This window comes from Parasteatoda tepidariorum, chromosome 1 (genome assembly GCF_982258835.1).
Source record: "Parasteatoda tepidariorum strain Cologne lab strain chromosome 1, Ptep-v5.0, whole genome shotgun sequence".
Classification (NCBI taxonomy): Eukaryota; Metazoa; Arthropoda; class Arachnida; order Araneae; family Theridiidae; genus Parasteatoda; species Parasteatoda tepidariorum.
Window position 1 is genome coordinate 28205130 of NC_141755.1, and position 17687 is coordinate 28222816.

The window sequence follows — 17687 nt, forward strand, 5'->3', positions numbered from 1 at the left end:
TTTTATACCTTACAATTTAAATTTTTTTTGACCTATTCTTGATTAAAATAATACATATTTGGTAAAAGTTATTTTTTTGCTCGGAATTACCTTTAGATAAACGAAATTTATAATTGAGTGTTAAACTTTCTTAATTCACTTAAAAAATTCTCAAGATTTAACGAAATACGCAAAAAGGTAAAATTAACATTAAGAGTTTCAAACTTTGGAGAGCATTCTTAGCCAAACTATGGGTATCATATTTCCTATATGTGGCTATCCCCTATATTTTGGGGATCAGAAATCCGAATCCGTAAAAAAAATCAATAAATGAAAAAAAATAGTTAGGTTTATTCAGAGAATGTACGTTTTTGCTTCTGATTTCGTAACTTAAAATATCGTCTGCACATATTAATTAGCATATTTGAGATCACTCCCTCGATCCATTAAGATTGAGTCATAGAACGTGAAATTCCGATCATTAGAATCAAAATTTATTCAGGATATCTTTTTTGCTCACTGTTCATCAATTTCGAAAAACCCGTGGGGAAAGGGAAATGTTCAGTGGTTATAAAGTTTGTGACGAAAAAGATGCGCTATGTTTTATGCCCGACACAAAATTTTTTTCTTCTTTTCAACCAGAGTGAAAAGCGTAATTTTTAAAGTTATTATTTTATTTTATTCTTCTGTTGCTTTGCATCTATTAGTTTGCTTACGTTGAAAAATGGTCGAAATTTATGTTGTTAATAAAATAGTGATGTGTTTTGCTTGCACTAGTGAGATAAATAATTGTAACATACGAGTACATTAAGATGAGGAATATTGAATAGAAAAATATAGTTCTCAGTATAATAGATTCTTTATCGATTTTTTCTGATAAAACTGTACCATTAAGATTCTGGAATCAGAACTTTTTTAAAGGTAATTTTGTAATAAACATTTTACTTGTTTTCAGATTTTTGAAAAATATCTTTGCTTTTTCGTTATCAATGTTTCAGAGTTTTTTTTTTTCAAACGCACCCACACTGATTGTCACCGATAAAAAAATAATTTTTAGAAATTAAATTCAGTTAAACACTGATAAAAAATTAATTTTTAAATATTATAATGCAGACCAATGTACAGTAGTAAATTAACTGCTCAAAATTACCATCCACGTAATTTAATTGCTTTACTTTTTTGAGAAAAGATTCATAGAGATTGCAAAAGTAATCAAGCACCAGTTATCATCTATTAAAGCAACGTCTTTACCTTTGTGAGTATTTGAAAGGTAAGTGATGCTAGTAGATACTGCATCATATAAAAGATAGTCAATAGCAAAAAATAAAAAAAAAAAAATTTAAATATTTAAACTCAAATCCTAGATGGATGAAGTGGTATCTTAAAACAGTTCTAGAGTTATAGAGAAATACCCCAAAATAGAAATTAGCATTAAATGGCCCAGGCATTTGACCGTTCACTTTACAGATTGCGGCCCCCCTATTTTAAATATAAAAAATCCTAACCCATCGAAAAAAAGCATAATACAGAGAATAAAATACTTTGTGACCGATTTTATAACGAAAAATAGTTTCTGCAAAAAGTAGTTAGCATATTTAATATTAGACTTTTAAACCGCTCAGTTTGCATCTCAGCTCATTGAAAATCCGATTACTATTAAGATGTTTCGTTTCTTATTTTGCGCACTGTATTCCATTGTGTGACAGAGTTTGTTTCATTCATTTCGATGCAACTTGAGCATATACAACGGAGTAGTCACGTATTTTTTAGCGCAATTTTTCATCAAATGAGAACTTTCAAATTTTTTTTATCAAAAATTTTCTTTATTTAAATAAGGTTTATACACTGAATAAGTGCTCATATTATTTTCATTTTTGTATGCTTTTGAGTCTGATAAAAAATTTTGAATTCAAAGAAGCAAAAACTCGCTATATTATCAGTTACCTTTTTACTATCAATTTGTAAATTATAGTTATATCTAACCCAGAAAAAACATTACTGAATTATTTACTGTTTGCTGTTTACTTTCTGACTTTTCGTAAACTGTCTTAACGTAAAAACAAAATTAAAAAAAATTAACAAAACAAATTTAATAAATGAAATTTAAAAGCCTGCAACTAGAATAAATGACTTCTAATCATAAGTTGAAACGATTCCTATAAACACTTCAAAAATTAAAGCTTTTTCTTCAATGGTAATATTTTCCCTTTAAATTTCGATTGAATTCTTTAATACTTATTATCTAATTTTTAAGAGTAGTTAAATGACTCTCTTAGCATATAGTTCAAATAATTAAATCAGAATTCATTTATATTATTATTTTGATTCATTTTATTTCAATAAAAATATTCCAAAGAGTCATACATTTCGTCTATTGTTAGATCAAGCTCCTCTACTGTGTTTTTTATGATTTCCCACGCATACAGTATTTCTTTTTCAGTGCTTTCTTCATAATTTACACTAAAACGAATAATATAGGTATTCCCTAAAGATGCAGGAACCATAAATAGCATCCTTGAAGCATCTATTGCAGCCAATATCTTCGCATTTATTTCGTTAGTGCCTTTAAATCGAAAACACACTAGGCCAAAGTTAACATCATTCATAACCTCAAAGCGATCGTCTCCTCGAACTAATTCTTCAAATTTCTTCGCCAACTGAATATGATTCCTAACGTATTTCTGTATACCTTCTACGCCAAACTTACGAATTGTCAACCACATTTTTAAAGCTCTAAATCTTCTTCTGTCATCAGTGCCCCACTGATAGAAATCTATCATTTGAGTATCTGGATGAACGTTCATAGGTGTTGATTTAGGACATAAACTCTGAACATAATGAAACCTATCTTCCACCCATATTATCGAACAATCAAGGTGCATTAACATCCACTTACTTGGATTCATATTTATTGATGATGCATATTCGAAACCTTTAGCCAAATGTCGAATTTCTGGACATACCAAAGCATTGGCACCATATGCTCCGTCAATATGTAACCACAGACCATATTTTACACAAATTGAACCTAGTTCATCGAATTTATCGATTGCTGTAGATGATGTTGTTCCGAAAGTACCAACAACAAAGAAAGGATTCAGTCCGCCTTCCAGATCTTTTTTTACTGCTTCTTCAAGATCTTTTCCTCGAAATCGGCACCTGTCATCTGTATCAAGAATTCTGAGAGTGACCATTGCTATTAAACAAGCCTTTTCAACGCATGAATGGGCTTCTTTAGAGCAATATGCAACTAATGACGTCAGCAACTCACCATCCGGGGTAGAAGGTTGCTTCTTTTTTAGTTCATGCAGAGCTGCCCATTGAGCTGCACAAACAGTCATAAGGATGCATTCACTTGCAGAACCTCGCAAACAGCCTCCACCTTGACGACCTTCTTTATGGAACAAAAATTTCTCTGGTAGCCCTAACAGTTTTGCAACCCAATCTATAATAATAATTTCAAGTTCAGTACTTGCCGGAGAAGTGAACCATGTACTTCCTGAACAACCGAAAGCTCCTGTTATTACTGTTCCGAGAAGAGACGGCAATGAGGCACCCATAGGAAAATAGGAGTAAAAATGAGGATGAACCCAATGAGTAAGTCCAGGTATAATGATTTTGTCCACGTCTTCCATTATGTGTTTCCATTTTTCACCTTTCATGGGTGCTTTTAAAGGGACAGAGTTTCTCATGTATCCTGGCTTTTCTTTTGTTATGACAGGTCTCTTAGAAATTGTTGCTCTGTAATTAGCTATATAGTCAATCATTTCTTCACCAGCTTTTTTAAATTCTTCAGAATTCATCATGAATATTTGCAATACCTTGTTTTTATTTCTAACTTAAAATTAAGACATTGTTTTGATTGTTTGTGGTCTTTTTAAAATTTCTGACCATAATATGTGCCTTTGCCAACCCACTAAAATGAATGTTTTATATAATTAATATTTTAGGTTAAATTTTTTTCTTTTTTAAATTAATAGGGATGCCCAAGCCAGAGTCTGAACTAAATCAGTGTTCCACTATCATTCAATCAATTTTCGTTTGCACGATTCCTAATGTACGATTCACATTCCTATTCCAATAAAAACATATTCCTATTGGTTGCATCTGAAACTGATTCATCATTGATGGATTTTCAGCGGACATATAAGTTAAGCGACATCAGCTTAAACATCTCTTGCAACAGTGTTTTTGGACGAATTGCACATCCAGAATTCTTGTTTTATTTATTATTTTATTTAATATAAACGACACTGAACAGCCGACTCAATTCTGAGTCTACGACAAATGATGTTCAAGTGCGAAGCTCAACTTGAATCCAACCCAAAAAACAAGGAAACTCTTAGATCAGGAATTGGGATAAACAAGCCTCCGAAGAGGAATTTTTGATGGAACTAAACTGCATTTGCGTTATATTGAGCGGGAAACCACAAAAAACAAGTATCTAACTTTTCTGAAATTTAGTTGTAAGTAAATATTCTTAAGTTAATAGTTACCTAATATTACCTATGACAAAGACGATAACTGGTATTACAACAGTCTAATACAATCCAATCAAAGTATGAAATTGATTTAAAAAAATTTTCGGATAAAAACTTTAAAATGATAAGTCAAAATGGAAAAGCGCTAAAAGCAGCTCAAACCAAATTTGTTTTAAGTAAGCAATTTAAATAAAAGTTAGAAACCAAAAAGAAGCAAAACGAAATTTTAAAGATATGCATGTCAGCAAAAACAGCTTTTCATCAATGTGGTATAAGACAGTGTGTTCCCTGATGAAGTGCTGTTTTTGCTAACATACATATCTTTAAAATTTCGTATGCTGTATTGCTGCATGCTGTTTCGTATTTTGCTTGTTTTTGGTCTCTAACTTTTAATATAAATTGGTCTAACACAATATTATTTAGCTGTTAACAAACTGTTATTTATTTAGTGTTAACAGTTAACACTAAATTAACACACGCACGTGCGCAAGCAGAGAGAGAGAGAGAGAGAGAGAGAGAGAGAGAGAGAGAGAGAGAGAGAGAGATAAAATAAAGATTTATGAAAAAAAAAGAAAAAAGTAATTAAAAATCAAAAAAAAATATATAAAATTTTTTATTGTTTAAAAAAAATAAAAAGCCGAAAACAAAATGTAAAGATATAATCTAGTCATTAGCTCACACAATTATATCCGCAAAAAAGAGTGCTTTCAAATATTGTATTCATATAGCAAAGCAAAAATATCAATACAATAGTGTGAGGGGCCTCCAAAAAATTTAAACGAAAAAAGAACTAGTTAAACAAAAAATACAAATTACAGCAATCAAGCAAAAGTTGTATAATTATTTTTCATTAAATGTTAATAATGTCTCTAAAACCCTCAATATAAAAAATTTAAAATTAAAATACCTTATTAATTATAATCTTTCAACTATCCAATATAATATTATTACCTTGCGCACATTCAATTCGGGCCAATCCAAGGTAACTAACAAATCCAACGTGCTTTTGTACTGCAAACTCTATTTACGATTCTATTTTCATATTTTGTAATCTGGCAAACTTGGTACGAAAGTAATTTAAATCATTTTTAAAGATGCCGTTACGTGTAAGTACATATGAATTTATTTTCTTTTTTTTGCTCAACTGGTTCTTTTTTCGTTTCATTTTTTTTCGGTGTTCTTCAAACTATCGTATTGATAGATTTTGCTTCAGCTATATGAATACAATATTAAACATTGTAACTCCATGAAGAAATTAATGGAACCAATCATTGCCCCCTTATTATTAAAAAAAAAAAACACCAATTTGGGAAAAGCTAGGCAGCATTTATACATTGCAATGACATTTGTCTTAAAAAGCATCACTGTAGGGTAATTCTGTACCGGCCAATGGTCCTTAACGTTGAAATAAATCATCCATTCAAATTGTGAAAGTTTCACCCACGTCTGAGTGAGACTTATTTTGCAAGACGGTTGAAATACGAAATTACCAAAAAAAAAATTTCCTTTTCACGAAAAAGAAAATATAAAGAGAATTTTTTTCCTTCAAATTTATAGGATAATTTTAAGTTTGTACAGACATCACTGAATTCAAAATCGGGTAGCTAATTAAATATACTGTATTATATTTTAGGTTGACAAAAGCATTTTTATATAATTATATTTATATCCCTAAGCACTTCAACCAATGTGAAGATAAACAAGAATACAATAAAAGTTATTATAATTTTTAAAAAAAAACAATCCTTCAAAATGAATTCGGACGAGTTTAAAGAAAAAGGTTTTGAAATAATAGAATATATATCAAACTATTTTGATACTGTTGCAAAGAGACCTGTTGTAACGACAGAAAGACCTGGTTTCATGAAAGAGCTTGTTCCTCTTAAAGCTCCAGAAAAAGCAGATGAATGGGAAGACATAATGAAAGATATGGATGATGTTATAATTCCCGGATTTTCCCATTGGGCCCATCCACACTTTCATGCGTATTTTCCAACTGGTTGTTCTCTAGCATCAGTTCTTGGTACCCTATTAACAGGAGCTTTCGGTTGCTCTGGAAGTTCGTGGTCCACAAGTCCAGCCAGCACTGAACTTGAGGTAATCATTTTAGAATGGCTTGCTAAAGCGTTTGATTTACCAAAGAAGTTTTTGTTCTATGAAAAGGGAAGTAAAGGTGGCGGGTGCTTGCAAGGCTCAGCCAGTGAATGTACTCTTTTAGTTTGTTTGGCTGCACAAAAGATTGCTTTGCAGAAGTTAAAAGAAAAAAACCCTTCGATTCCTGAAGGCGAACTATTAGCCTCGCTTGTAGCCTATTGCTCTAAAGAAGCGCATTCAAGCGTCGAAAAGGCTTGTTTAATAGCCATGGTTACTGTAAGAATTATCGACACAGATGAGAGATTCAGGTTCTGTGGTAAAGAACTTGAAGAAGCAGTAAAACAAGATTTGAAAGACGGACTTCATCCTTTTCTGGTCGTTGGTACTTTAGGAACAACAGCATCCACGTCTGTCGATAAATTTGATGAGATAGGGCCAATTTGTAAGAAGTATGAGCTTTGGTTACATGTTGACGGAGCGTACGGAATAAGTGCTTTAATTTGCCCGGAATTTCGCCATTTTGCAAATGGATTGGAATATGCATCATCGATAGCTGTGAATCCACACAAGTGGCTTTTGATGCACTTTGATTGTTCTTCCTTCTGGATTGATGATCGATGCAGATTTGTTAAAGCTTTGTCTGCAGATCCAGATTCCATCTCTGCTGATGCAGACGCTAAAATAATTGATTTTTCTCACTGGGGAACAGGAGACAGAATAAGATTTAGAGCACTTAAAATGTGGGTGGTGATGCGCACATATGGGGTGACGGGAATGCAAAAATTCATAAGAAATCATGTCCAACTGGCGAAATATTTTGAAGAGCTGGTACAGAAAGACCATCGTTTTGAAGTTATTAATGATGTTAATTTTGGTACTATTTGTTTCCGACTTAAATCCTCCAATGATGCCAATGCAAAATTATTAGCATCTATAGTTCAGACAAGAAAGTTATTTATGGTCCCGGCATCATTGGGAGGATCTTATGTTATTCGTTTTAACATTAGTTATGAACATATGTCAGAAAACGATATTTTTAATGCATGGGAAATTATAACAACTCATTTTGAAGATTTAAATAATATTTAAAAGTTGAACACCAAGAATCAAAAGGCTGAATTAAAATTTATGTTTCTTAACCATGGTAACATACATTGTTAATATTCTTATGCATACATTCTTGATATTCTTTTAAAGTTATCTCTGTAGCATAAGTTATTACCAAATTATAATAAAAGTTTGGGAATGGTGATGATGACGATTTATGTATAATGGTAATAAATTAACGTAGTAATGTCTTAATTCAATGCAGTTTCAATTTTTTTTATCACATTAAGTAGATTTATATTTCTTATACGTTTATTAGACAATATTTTGTTCAGTTATTAAGTAATTTTGTTTCGTTTGTGCTTTGAATGTTGCAGAAGTAAAAATATACAAAGTCAGCTATACTAATAATAATCATACTGAGTAGGTTCCTTTGTAGTTGAGCTAAGTAACCTTAACAGTTGAGCCAGCTTCTTAGTACTTTATTGATTGGCCAGTTTCTTAGTCGATTGACAGCGGAAGAAATTAGGGAAAAGCTGGAAATATTTTTTAAGAATGGGGTACATGATACCAATAGGGATGGGGTACTAACTAATACGGATAACTGAAATGAGCTTTCTTCACCATCTTGAATCTTCTGAGAAGAGAAGGGTTAAACCATAACCTACTAGAAGGTTACGGTTTAACCCTTCTAGGTGGTTCTACTCTAGGTGGTTATGGTTAAACCCGGGTAAGACTTGAACTATCTAGACTAGTGCGGTATTGTTTCTTACCTATTTTTTACGCTAAATTAAAAGATACTAAAGAATCAATAGGACTAATGGTAAAGAATATAATAAAGGATTTAGTAAGTATGAAGTTGAACAAAATTGCACAATTTTTGATTAAAATCATTCAAGCGTCTAAAATATCTATCGACACAAATGAGATAATATGTTCCATTCATTTTTTACGTTGCAGTATAAGTACAAATCAACAACAATAGGACAAACACTTCAAATGTTTTTGAGGTTTTTACTTTTAAAAATTACGGTTTTGTACATTCCGTACTTTACATGGATAAAAACGTTAAAATCAAAAACCAAAAAAGTGGTTTAAATTACAATAAGGTTAATTAAAATTATTATTAAATCAAAAGTTTGATAAAAATATCGAGAAACATTAAAATGGTTAAAATAATCCAGTGAAGTATTAGGTACAATTAGCAAAAATGTCACTGATTATTGATAACGGCGAACATATGGAAGTTTAGATTTATCACAATCAAACAACGCTGAGTTTAAACTTTATTAAATAACTAATTTATTTTTATTTCAATTTACCTTTGTTATTACAGCATGTAATTTTATTGAAATTCGTATAAAAATTTAGATCTAAGAAATTACCATAAAGTGATGAGTTTAACAGGCCAAGTTAATCATCACAGATTTTTTAAAAAAAAATATTTTACTTGGATGTTTAGATTTTGAAAAAAATTCTTTTTTTGAGATTGAAGATTTTCTTACATTTAACAAAATAGTTTCTTTGCCCACTCTTTATTCAAATGATGTATTACGTCATACACGTTTTTTTTTATCAATAAATATACCGAAAGTCGTATAAAGCCTTTCATTTATTTCTTAAATTATATATTTTTATTAAATATATAATTTAAAAATTATATATTTTTAATTAAAATTCCTTCAAAATATAAATAAAATGATTTATTTTTCTAATACAAATTTATAAATAATTTCGCTGAAAATTTTAAGCTAATTTTTAAGTATTACAAAATTTATAAATTAGATAATTTAATAAAATTAAAAATTAAATTCTTTAATTAGTATACATAAATTTATACATTACTAGACTGTGTTTTTATTAGTATGTAATAAATTTAGAATATATATATTTCTTAAAAATTATAATTATTTTTTTTTTAAGTTTTAATTTTAATTTTTATCTGTATTTTTAAAATTTTTTAATTTCTTATTAATTTTCTTTAAATATGCGTTGTAAACAGCAAAATATATCCACCTAACATCACAGGCCGAGTAAGTTTAATTTCATTCTATTGTTTAAACAATCAAAAAGAGAGACAGAAAATGAACAATACTTTTAGTAATATTGTTTTGTCTGGATTAATGATTAAAGCAAACACTTATATAGACAGCAAATAAAGGAAACTGAGATAAATAAATAAATAAAATAAAAAAAATATCCAAACATCATAGAAGATCTAAGAGCCATTCCCTTGAATATTGTTACCTTGCCACCTGCGTGACGAAAGTGTCCGTTATGCGGATGACGTCACACGTACGTGAAGTGAAAAAATTTTGAAAATTCTCGTCCAGACTCTTCTTTTATTGGAACATATCGTGCTGTGCGAAAAGGTGGGAAAAGCAATACTTTCGCTTTTGCGGTTTTTCTTTAGATTCTCTTTCGTTTTATTGAAAAATGTCTTATGGTGGAGGTGGTTTATGCTTTTTAATTCGAATTCCGACGGAAGATTATGAGAATGATTTGCTGGATGGACGTAGGATATTAATTACTCCCTCACCCACAAATGGTAAGTAAATTGATACTACCTAAATTTTATTAATAAATGTAATTAAATTTTATTAATAAATGTAATTAAATTTTATTAATAAATGTAATTAAATTTTATTAATAAATGTAATTAAATTTTAATAATAAATTTAATTAAATTTTATTAATAAATTTAATTAAATTTTATTAATAAATTTAATTAAATTTTATTAAATTATAATTAATATTTTATTAATTAATATTTTAATAAAAAATTAAATAAATTTTTTTTTGAAAATTATTTGTTTTTGTATTATTTATTTCAAAATCAATACTTTATTCAGTTTTAAAAATATTAAATGGTAAATAAAGTATTAATTAAAAATTGAACATCAACAATTAATTAATTAACTAATACTTAATAAATTATTAAATTGCAATTATTAATGTTTTAATTATTTAATTGATTAATTATTACTTGATTTATAGCTTTACATATTTTATTAATTTACTGTGAGTAAAATTTAGTAAATTATATAAATTTCCAATAAATGTTAAAAAACAAACGAAAAAAACAGTAAATTTGTCAGGGACTAAGTTCAAAATAATGTAATTATTCAAAAATATAAATGTTACATAAAATTTAGAATCTCAAATATATTATAAGTTTAATATTCTTTCATCTTATAAATCAAGTTTAACTCTATATTTTTTCAAATAACGTATTTCGCATATTTCTTTTTTTTATCAAACTTAATTTCAATCATATTATGTTTTGTGAAAAAAAAGGTTGAGACAGAAAAAAAAAGTTGCAAACATTCTTCTAACTATTTTTTTAAAATAGCGCTTAAAGCTGAAGAACAGGATACATATTTTGCTATATATGTTTACATAAAATAAAGGCTTACAACCATAATTACATGAAAGTTCTAAGTTTTGATAACTTTAAAAATAAATGATAGTAATAGTTAAGTTAATAGTTTAGTAATAGAGGTCTAAAAGGTTTGGGCTCTTTTAATGTTAGTTTCACTTTTTGTGTATTTCATAATACCTCCGAATTTAATGAAGCAAATCTAAAACTTGTTGCAATTATAAAACTCGTTTATACAAAGACAATCCCATGAAAAAAATATTTTTAATAAATATTTATTATCTTTTATTACTTTATTTAATAATGGTGGAAACTATTTTAAACAGTACAATACAAAAAATTTAAACATGATATAGATCTTTGTCATTGACAAAATTATAACGAAATTGATCAAATAGTTCTCAAATAAATATTAAAAAGTACTAATTTTGAAGTTTAATAATTAAAAAACTATTCGATCGATTAAACTTTTATTTTTATTTAAAAAGTTATTTAGGATTATATATATATATATATATATATATATATATATATATATATATATATATATATATATATATATATATATATATATATATATATATATATATATATATATATATATATATATATATATATATATATATATATATATATATATATATATATATATATATATATATATATATATATATATATATATATATATATATATATATATATATATATATATATATATATATATATATATATATATATATATATATAATCTTATAAATATAATCTTATATATATAATCTTATATATATATATAATCTTATCCTTTTCTTTTAATAATCCTTTTTGTCTTTATTATGTTATTATATATATACATATATATATAAGGTTTATAAAATATTTTAAATCTATTGTGAGAAAATATTGTTTGTTTTCTATTAGTGATAGTTTTTAAATGCGCTTCTTTTTATGTCTCAAAGATATATTTTGTATAAATCTAAATTCAAAAAGAACATATTTTTCCTAAACTTAGTTTACTCTATTATTCAGAAACAATGCCCGCATTCTAACTCCGAATATTTATGATGATATTTTCAATGGTAATTGTTATTTTTATTTGTTCTCATTAAAGATAAAAATAAAGTGCCTATTGTATGTTAAAGTTCTTTAGAATTATTTAAATAAAGCAGCTTTCATATTCTGGAAAGAAAAATAGGGTTTTTTTTCTATTCGGTCAAAAATAAAAAGTGGACAGCTTTGTTTTCATAAATGCTTTTACATTTTAAAAGATAAAGTATGTTTTGTTTTGTTACAAAAATAAAATATTTCCCCCCAATTGTTTTAATCACACGTACGATAAAAAAATTATTATAAAACCTTATTGCAATCAATGTGTTAGCACTTTTTACTATAAATTCACAATGAATATATATTGTTAAACTTTGCAATAAATAGAAAATGAGAAAGATTTTGAAAGCGTTAGACTCGCATTACCTGTAACCCTAACCTTATTATCTGCTCTTTAACGATGCTGCAATTAGTAGTAAAATAGCCACGCATGCGCTGTGAAGCTCAAATAGTGTTAGAATTAAGAGAAGCCGTAGCGCTTTAAAAAATTTCTCTATCCATTTGAGACCCGAGAATTAAATAAAAAGTGGAGAGTGCAATTTTTACTAAGAAATAAGTAGTTTAGATGAAGTTAAACGCATAAATACGATAAAAAATTAACGAAAAATTAACTAATTAAGCTCAGTTATTATTATTTTTATATATTTTTAATTTTTCTATACAAAATTATAAATTTTAACATTGAGCATTTTTCGCATATTGTAAGATACTTTTACATTTTTTGTGCATTTCTAACGAAATCCGCAAAACTCAAATAAAAAAATATTTATTTGCCATAAAAATATGCAAAAGTTTATTAAAATAAAGTTTTCTTTGTAATTAAAAATTCCGACTAACGAGAAATAAACCCAATTATGTAATATACATAGACAATTACTATGCAAAACTTATAAGAGTTATTTAAAACTTATCGAAAAGGTAATTTCTTAACTTTCTTATAACTTTTCTTAGTAATTGAAAATTCCTACCAATGAGAACAAAACCAATTATATATTTACATAGACAATCACTTTGTAAAGGCATATAAACAGAAAAAAAATATAAAATATTAATTTCTTAGTGATAATATTACGCAAAATGTCATCCGAGCACTATTGGAGTTCTTGAGATGCTATTGGAGAGATTTTGCATACCATTACAGCTTCCCATTAACTTAATTTGATCTATAAAAAGGTTCTCATTTCCCCAATTATGGGCGTATATTTTTATCTGTAGCGAGTTAATGTAACATTTAATATCTGTAGTGAGTGTGTAGCAGATGTTAATGTCCCATCATTAAGTAGCACATCCCTTATGCTAAATATGAAAATGTCACAAAATGTCAATATGAAGCAAAGTTACAATTTCAAGGATAAAAATTAATTTTTTAGCCTTTGAAAAGTTACCTCAACACTGCGTTTTTTTAAAAATCATAAAAATATGCAGAATATTTTTCATGATTTCCATCTTAAGTACAATGTAAAAAAAATTTCGTGCATCTGAACATCAAAAATGGTGGCAACTATTGGGTTGTTCGGAAAGTAATTTCTTTTTTTCCCAACAGATGACTTAACTATATTTTTTCCCAGCCAACTTCACACTGAAGCCGCATAATTATTATATGTTTTGACAGCTGATATAGCAAGACTTGCCAATGGAAAAATTCGATTGATTCCACGTGGTAGTTTTTGGTTTGTGCTCTTTCAAATATGAAGAGTAAAATAAGCAGGACTTTCGGCATATTTTACTTTTTCATTATCAAAAAGGTAAAAATACTGTTCAAGCAAGAAAAGAATTATCAGAAGGGTGTGGTGAAGATATATCGGCAGTTCGCCAGTGTCAAAACTGTTTTTCAAAATTTCGATTAAGATGCACCATGGCAATTTAAGCTGATGAAGATACAATAAAGGTGTTAATTATTGCAAATCGAACAACTTGTGAGATCGCTGAGGTATTAAATTTATTGATTTCGACCGTTCATGATTATTTAAAAAGCCTAAAGTTTAATCTCAAACATCAACATATGGATTCCCCATGTTCTTAAGGAAAGAAATTTGTGCCGTCGCGTTGACGTCTGTGATTTACTTCTCAAACGTTAAGAAAATATTCCATGTATTGTGTGCATCATAATTGAGGACGAGAAACGGATTGTCTTCGATTTCTTCTTCAACAATTTCTTTTTTTTTCCTACAGGTGACTTGATTGTATTTTTTCCCCGCCAACTTCACACTGCAGCCGCATAATCATTATATATTTGACATTGATCAATCATTATATATTGACAGCTGATATAGCAATGCTTGCTTGTGGAAAAGTTCGATTGATTCTACGCAGTAGTTTTTGGTTTGTGCCCTTTCAAATATAGAAAGTAAAAAAAGCAGGATTTTCGGAATATTTTACTCGTCCATTATCAAAAAGGTAAAAATGCTGTTCAAGCAAGAAAAGAATTATCAGATGTGCCGAGAAGATGTATTGCCAGTACTTCAATGCCAAAACTGGTTTGCAAAATTTTCGATTAAGATGTACGAAGAGGCACCATGCTAATTTAGACACAATAAAGACAATAATTAGTGCGAATCAAACAACTTGTGAGATCGCTTAAGAATTAAATTTATCTAATTCGACCGTTCATGATCATTTGAAAAGCCTAAGATTTAATCGCAAAGATCGTAATATAGATTCCTTACGTTCTTACGGAAAGAACACGAGGAGGACGCGTTGCTTGCTTGCTTTCGTATGCTTGTTAAGGCAGAGGGGTGCGATTGTTCTTGTTTTCCAGTGGCGCCATCTATGGCCAAGAATTCGACTTCTGTCACACCCATTACGTCACGCCCGTTTATAGAGCGGACCCATTCATACATCCATTCATTCATCCACAGATCGTAATTTTGACCTGAATCAGAGAACGATGAATCTCCAATTCAGTACCCCCAGAGGTATTGATTTGTAATGGGAACATGGAGGACTTTGCGACTCGACAGATTTACCGTGCATCAGTCACCATTTTACTACACGGAGAGTCTTCGGCCGGCGGGGTTCGAACCCACAAACTCTCGGACATGGGCCCAGAGCTCTACCGATCAGGCTATCGGAGGACGTTGATGTCTGTTATTTGCTTCTCATACGTCATGAAAATATTCCAATCTATGAAGTGCATCATAATTGGGAAGGAGACAAGAATTTCTTTAGCAATGTTTCGGTCTCTACAAAATATTTGACCAATTTTTAGTTTTATAAGTAAAACCTTTACTTCAAATAAGGAGCTCACTTGATCAATTTTTTGCTAACAAAGAACAAAAACTGCATGAAAGAATCAGTTTTCAGCCAGAAATATGGCAAAAGGCATTGGACCAGAAAGGGCTGTATATAATTCAATAAAATATTTATTCCCCATAAAATAATAAACCTTTCGTTTTTAAAAAAAGAAGAAAAAAAAACAACTTTCTAAACAGCAAAATACTTTACACCAAACCAAGGAGAGTTCTTAATATTATTATGTTTACAATAAAAACGCTTTTTGACAAACATATATTGATTTGATTCTATAGAAATTGTGCAAATTTGGAAAATCGCTTGTTTGTACAAATTTCCAAAATTCAACATAATTTGTACGGATTTTGAAAAAGTTGCCACTTTGTGGTTTGGCTTTTAATGGTTTATGTTTAAAGTTAAGGCTTTGCTACCTGGGCAAGACACTTACAGGTATCGGGATGGCTGTTAAAAGTTCAAATTTAGAAGTAAAGCTTTGCTTCGAATTTAAAGCACTAAAATTTGGCGAGTTGGCCTACCGAGATTTAAATTTAGAAATAAAATTTGCTTCAAGTTTATGGTATTTAAACTGTGGCTTTTTTAAATTTCTGTTGGTTAAAGAGTTTTGAAGAACACTTCTAAGAAGTTTTATTATCAACTGTTTACGAATTCTCACCAAAAAACATACATCACATTTTTTTTCGAGAATCTTGTAGACATATTTCAACAACCGAAATATGATCACCTGCTTTTACACCTGTCATATGTATATTTCAGATACAGTATAACAAGTAAAATTTTTTTCAAATGCGATTCAAATATAGCCTGCCGAATATTGCGAAATTAAATAAGCTCCCATTTAAACGAAAGAATTTTAGCATTAAGTTTTTCTGGATTAGTCACTTTTTTAGTTTATGGAGCAGATGATTGAATTAATGTGTTAAAATCGTGATCCATGTGTAACCTTTTCATTGCGTGATCGCAGACTGCTTGGTGCCCATCCAAGATATAAACAAATATTATGCATTTCTCGTTCAAGGTGATTAAATCTGAGAATAGAACGCCAGTACTTTCAAGATGGAATGTTTCGCTGATTTCTTTGGAATATGAATAATAACAACACGGAAATAAAATGAATCAGCACTGTTGCGAGATCATTCAAACGCTTTATAAATCAAGTACAACACAAATTTCTAGGGATGTTTTTGTTTTTTATATTTCTCTGATCGTGAGTCAATAAAAAAAAGGTCTATCTCTGAATAGCAATTGTTCTAATGATCAGATTCTTACCCAGTCAGTGCCATTATTCAAAAGAAAAAGTGGCTCAGAAGATTAACTTCAAAAATGCCAACTAATTATTGTTAATAATGAATGAACTTAAAAAAGCAAATGCAAAAAAGAACTTTTTCCGAATAAATATATTTTTTCTCTCATTAGATTTGAATTCTTGATTAGAAAAATATAAGAGTAGTCGTAAACAGGAAGATATGGTTGCAATAGTTCAGTCAAGAGAGTGGTCAAAAGTTTGGAATCTTTCATGTTAGTTTCACTTCTTGCGGATTTTCCATGCATTCGAAAGTAATGATGAAAATCTTAAAATTGCTGAGATTGAAACTCGTTTATCCAACGATAATTCTATGGAAAAAATATTTTTAATAGATAATTTTTAGTTTTTATTATTTTATTTAATAATGGTAAAAACAATTATGAAATGTAAGAAATGCAAAGTTTTGCATTATATAGAACCATGTAAATGGCAAAATACAAAATTTTAGTGAAATCGGTCAAAAAGCTCTTAAGAAATAAAAATTCAAATGTATGATTTTTTTAAAATTTATGACTCTATTCGACCGATTTGACTTTTAGTACGTGAATATTTTATAAGCTATTTACTATCTAAGATATAAGATACAGTTATTTAGAGTGATATCTTTTTTCGGACAAAATACAACATTTTAACGAAATTGGCCGAACTGTTCTTAAGAAATAAAAATTCAAAAGTACGCCTTTTTTGAAGTTTTATGATTCAAAAACTTTTTCGACCAATTTAACTTCTAGTACGTGAAAATCTATAAAGTTATTTAAAATCAAGATTTAAAATAAAGTTATTTACTGTAATATCTTTTTTACGAATCACGGTACTTAATGTTTTCTGAAATAAGTTTGAGATAGAGGTAGAAATAAACAAAATTGTCAATAAATGATAGTCTACACCAGTGGTTCCCGAACTTTTTTGTCTCGCAGACCCCTTGCCATGTTTTTCCGTTTTGTATAGACCTGCCTTCCTGATATTGATTTTTTGTAAACTCATCAACTTCAAATGTATTTTTGATAGCTGGTATAGTGCTACTCACTGTGAAAGATTTAAATTTCTA

General features: G+C 28.8%; 1 protein-coding gene and 2 pseudogenes across 2 annotated transcripts in view; 2 read left to right on the forward strand and 1 right to left on the reverse strand.

Annotated features, from left to right (window-relative positions):
* Positions 1–2315: 2315 nt before the first annotated feature.
* On the reverse strand, positions 2316–3782 carry LOC107437980 (tyrosine decarboxylase pseudogene; annotated as a pseudogene).
* A 2430-nt stretch (positions 3783–6212) lies between these two features.
* LOC107437985 (tyrosine decarboxylase pseudogene) lies at positions 6213–7643 on the forward strand (annotated as a pseudogene).
* A 2288-nt stretch (positions 7644–9931) lies between these two features.
* The window catches only part of LOC107437989 (uncharacterized), a 72687-nt gene continuing 64931 nt past the window's right edge, over positions 9932–17687 (forward strand). For both annotated transcript variants that reach the window (XM_087160804.1, XM_087160805.1), the window contains exon 1: positions 9932–10149. In XM_087160804.1, coding sequence (XP_087016930.1) covers positions 10038–10149 — 112 coding nt within the window. In that variant the 5' untranslated portion in view covers positions 9932–10037. The remainder of the gene's footprint in view (positions 10150–17687) is intronic.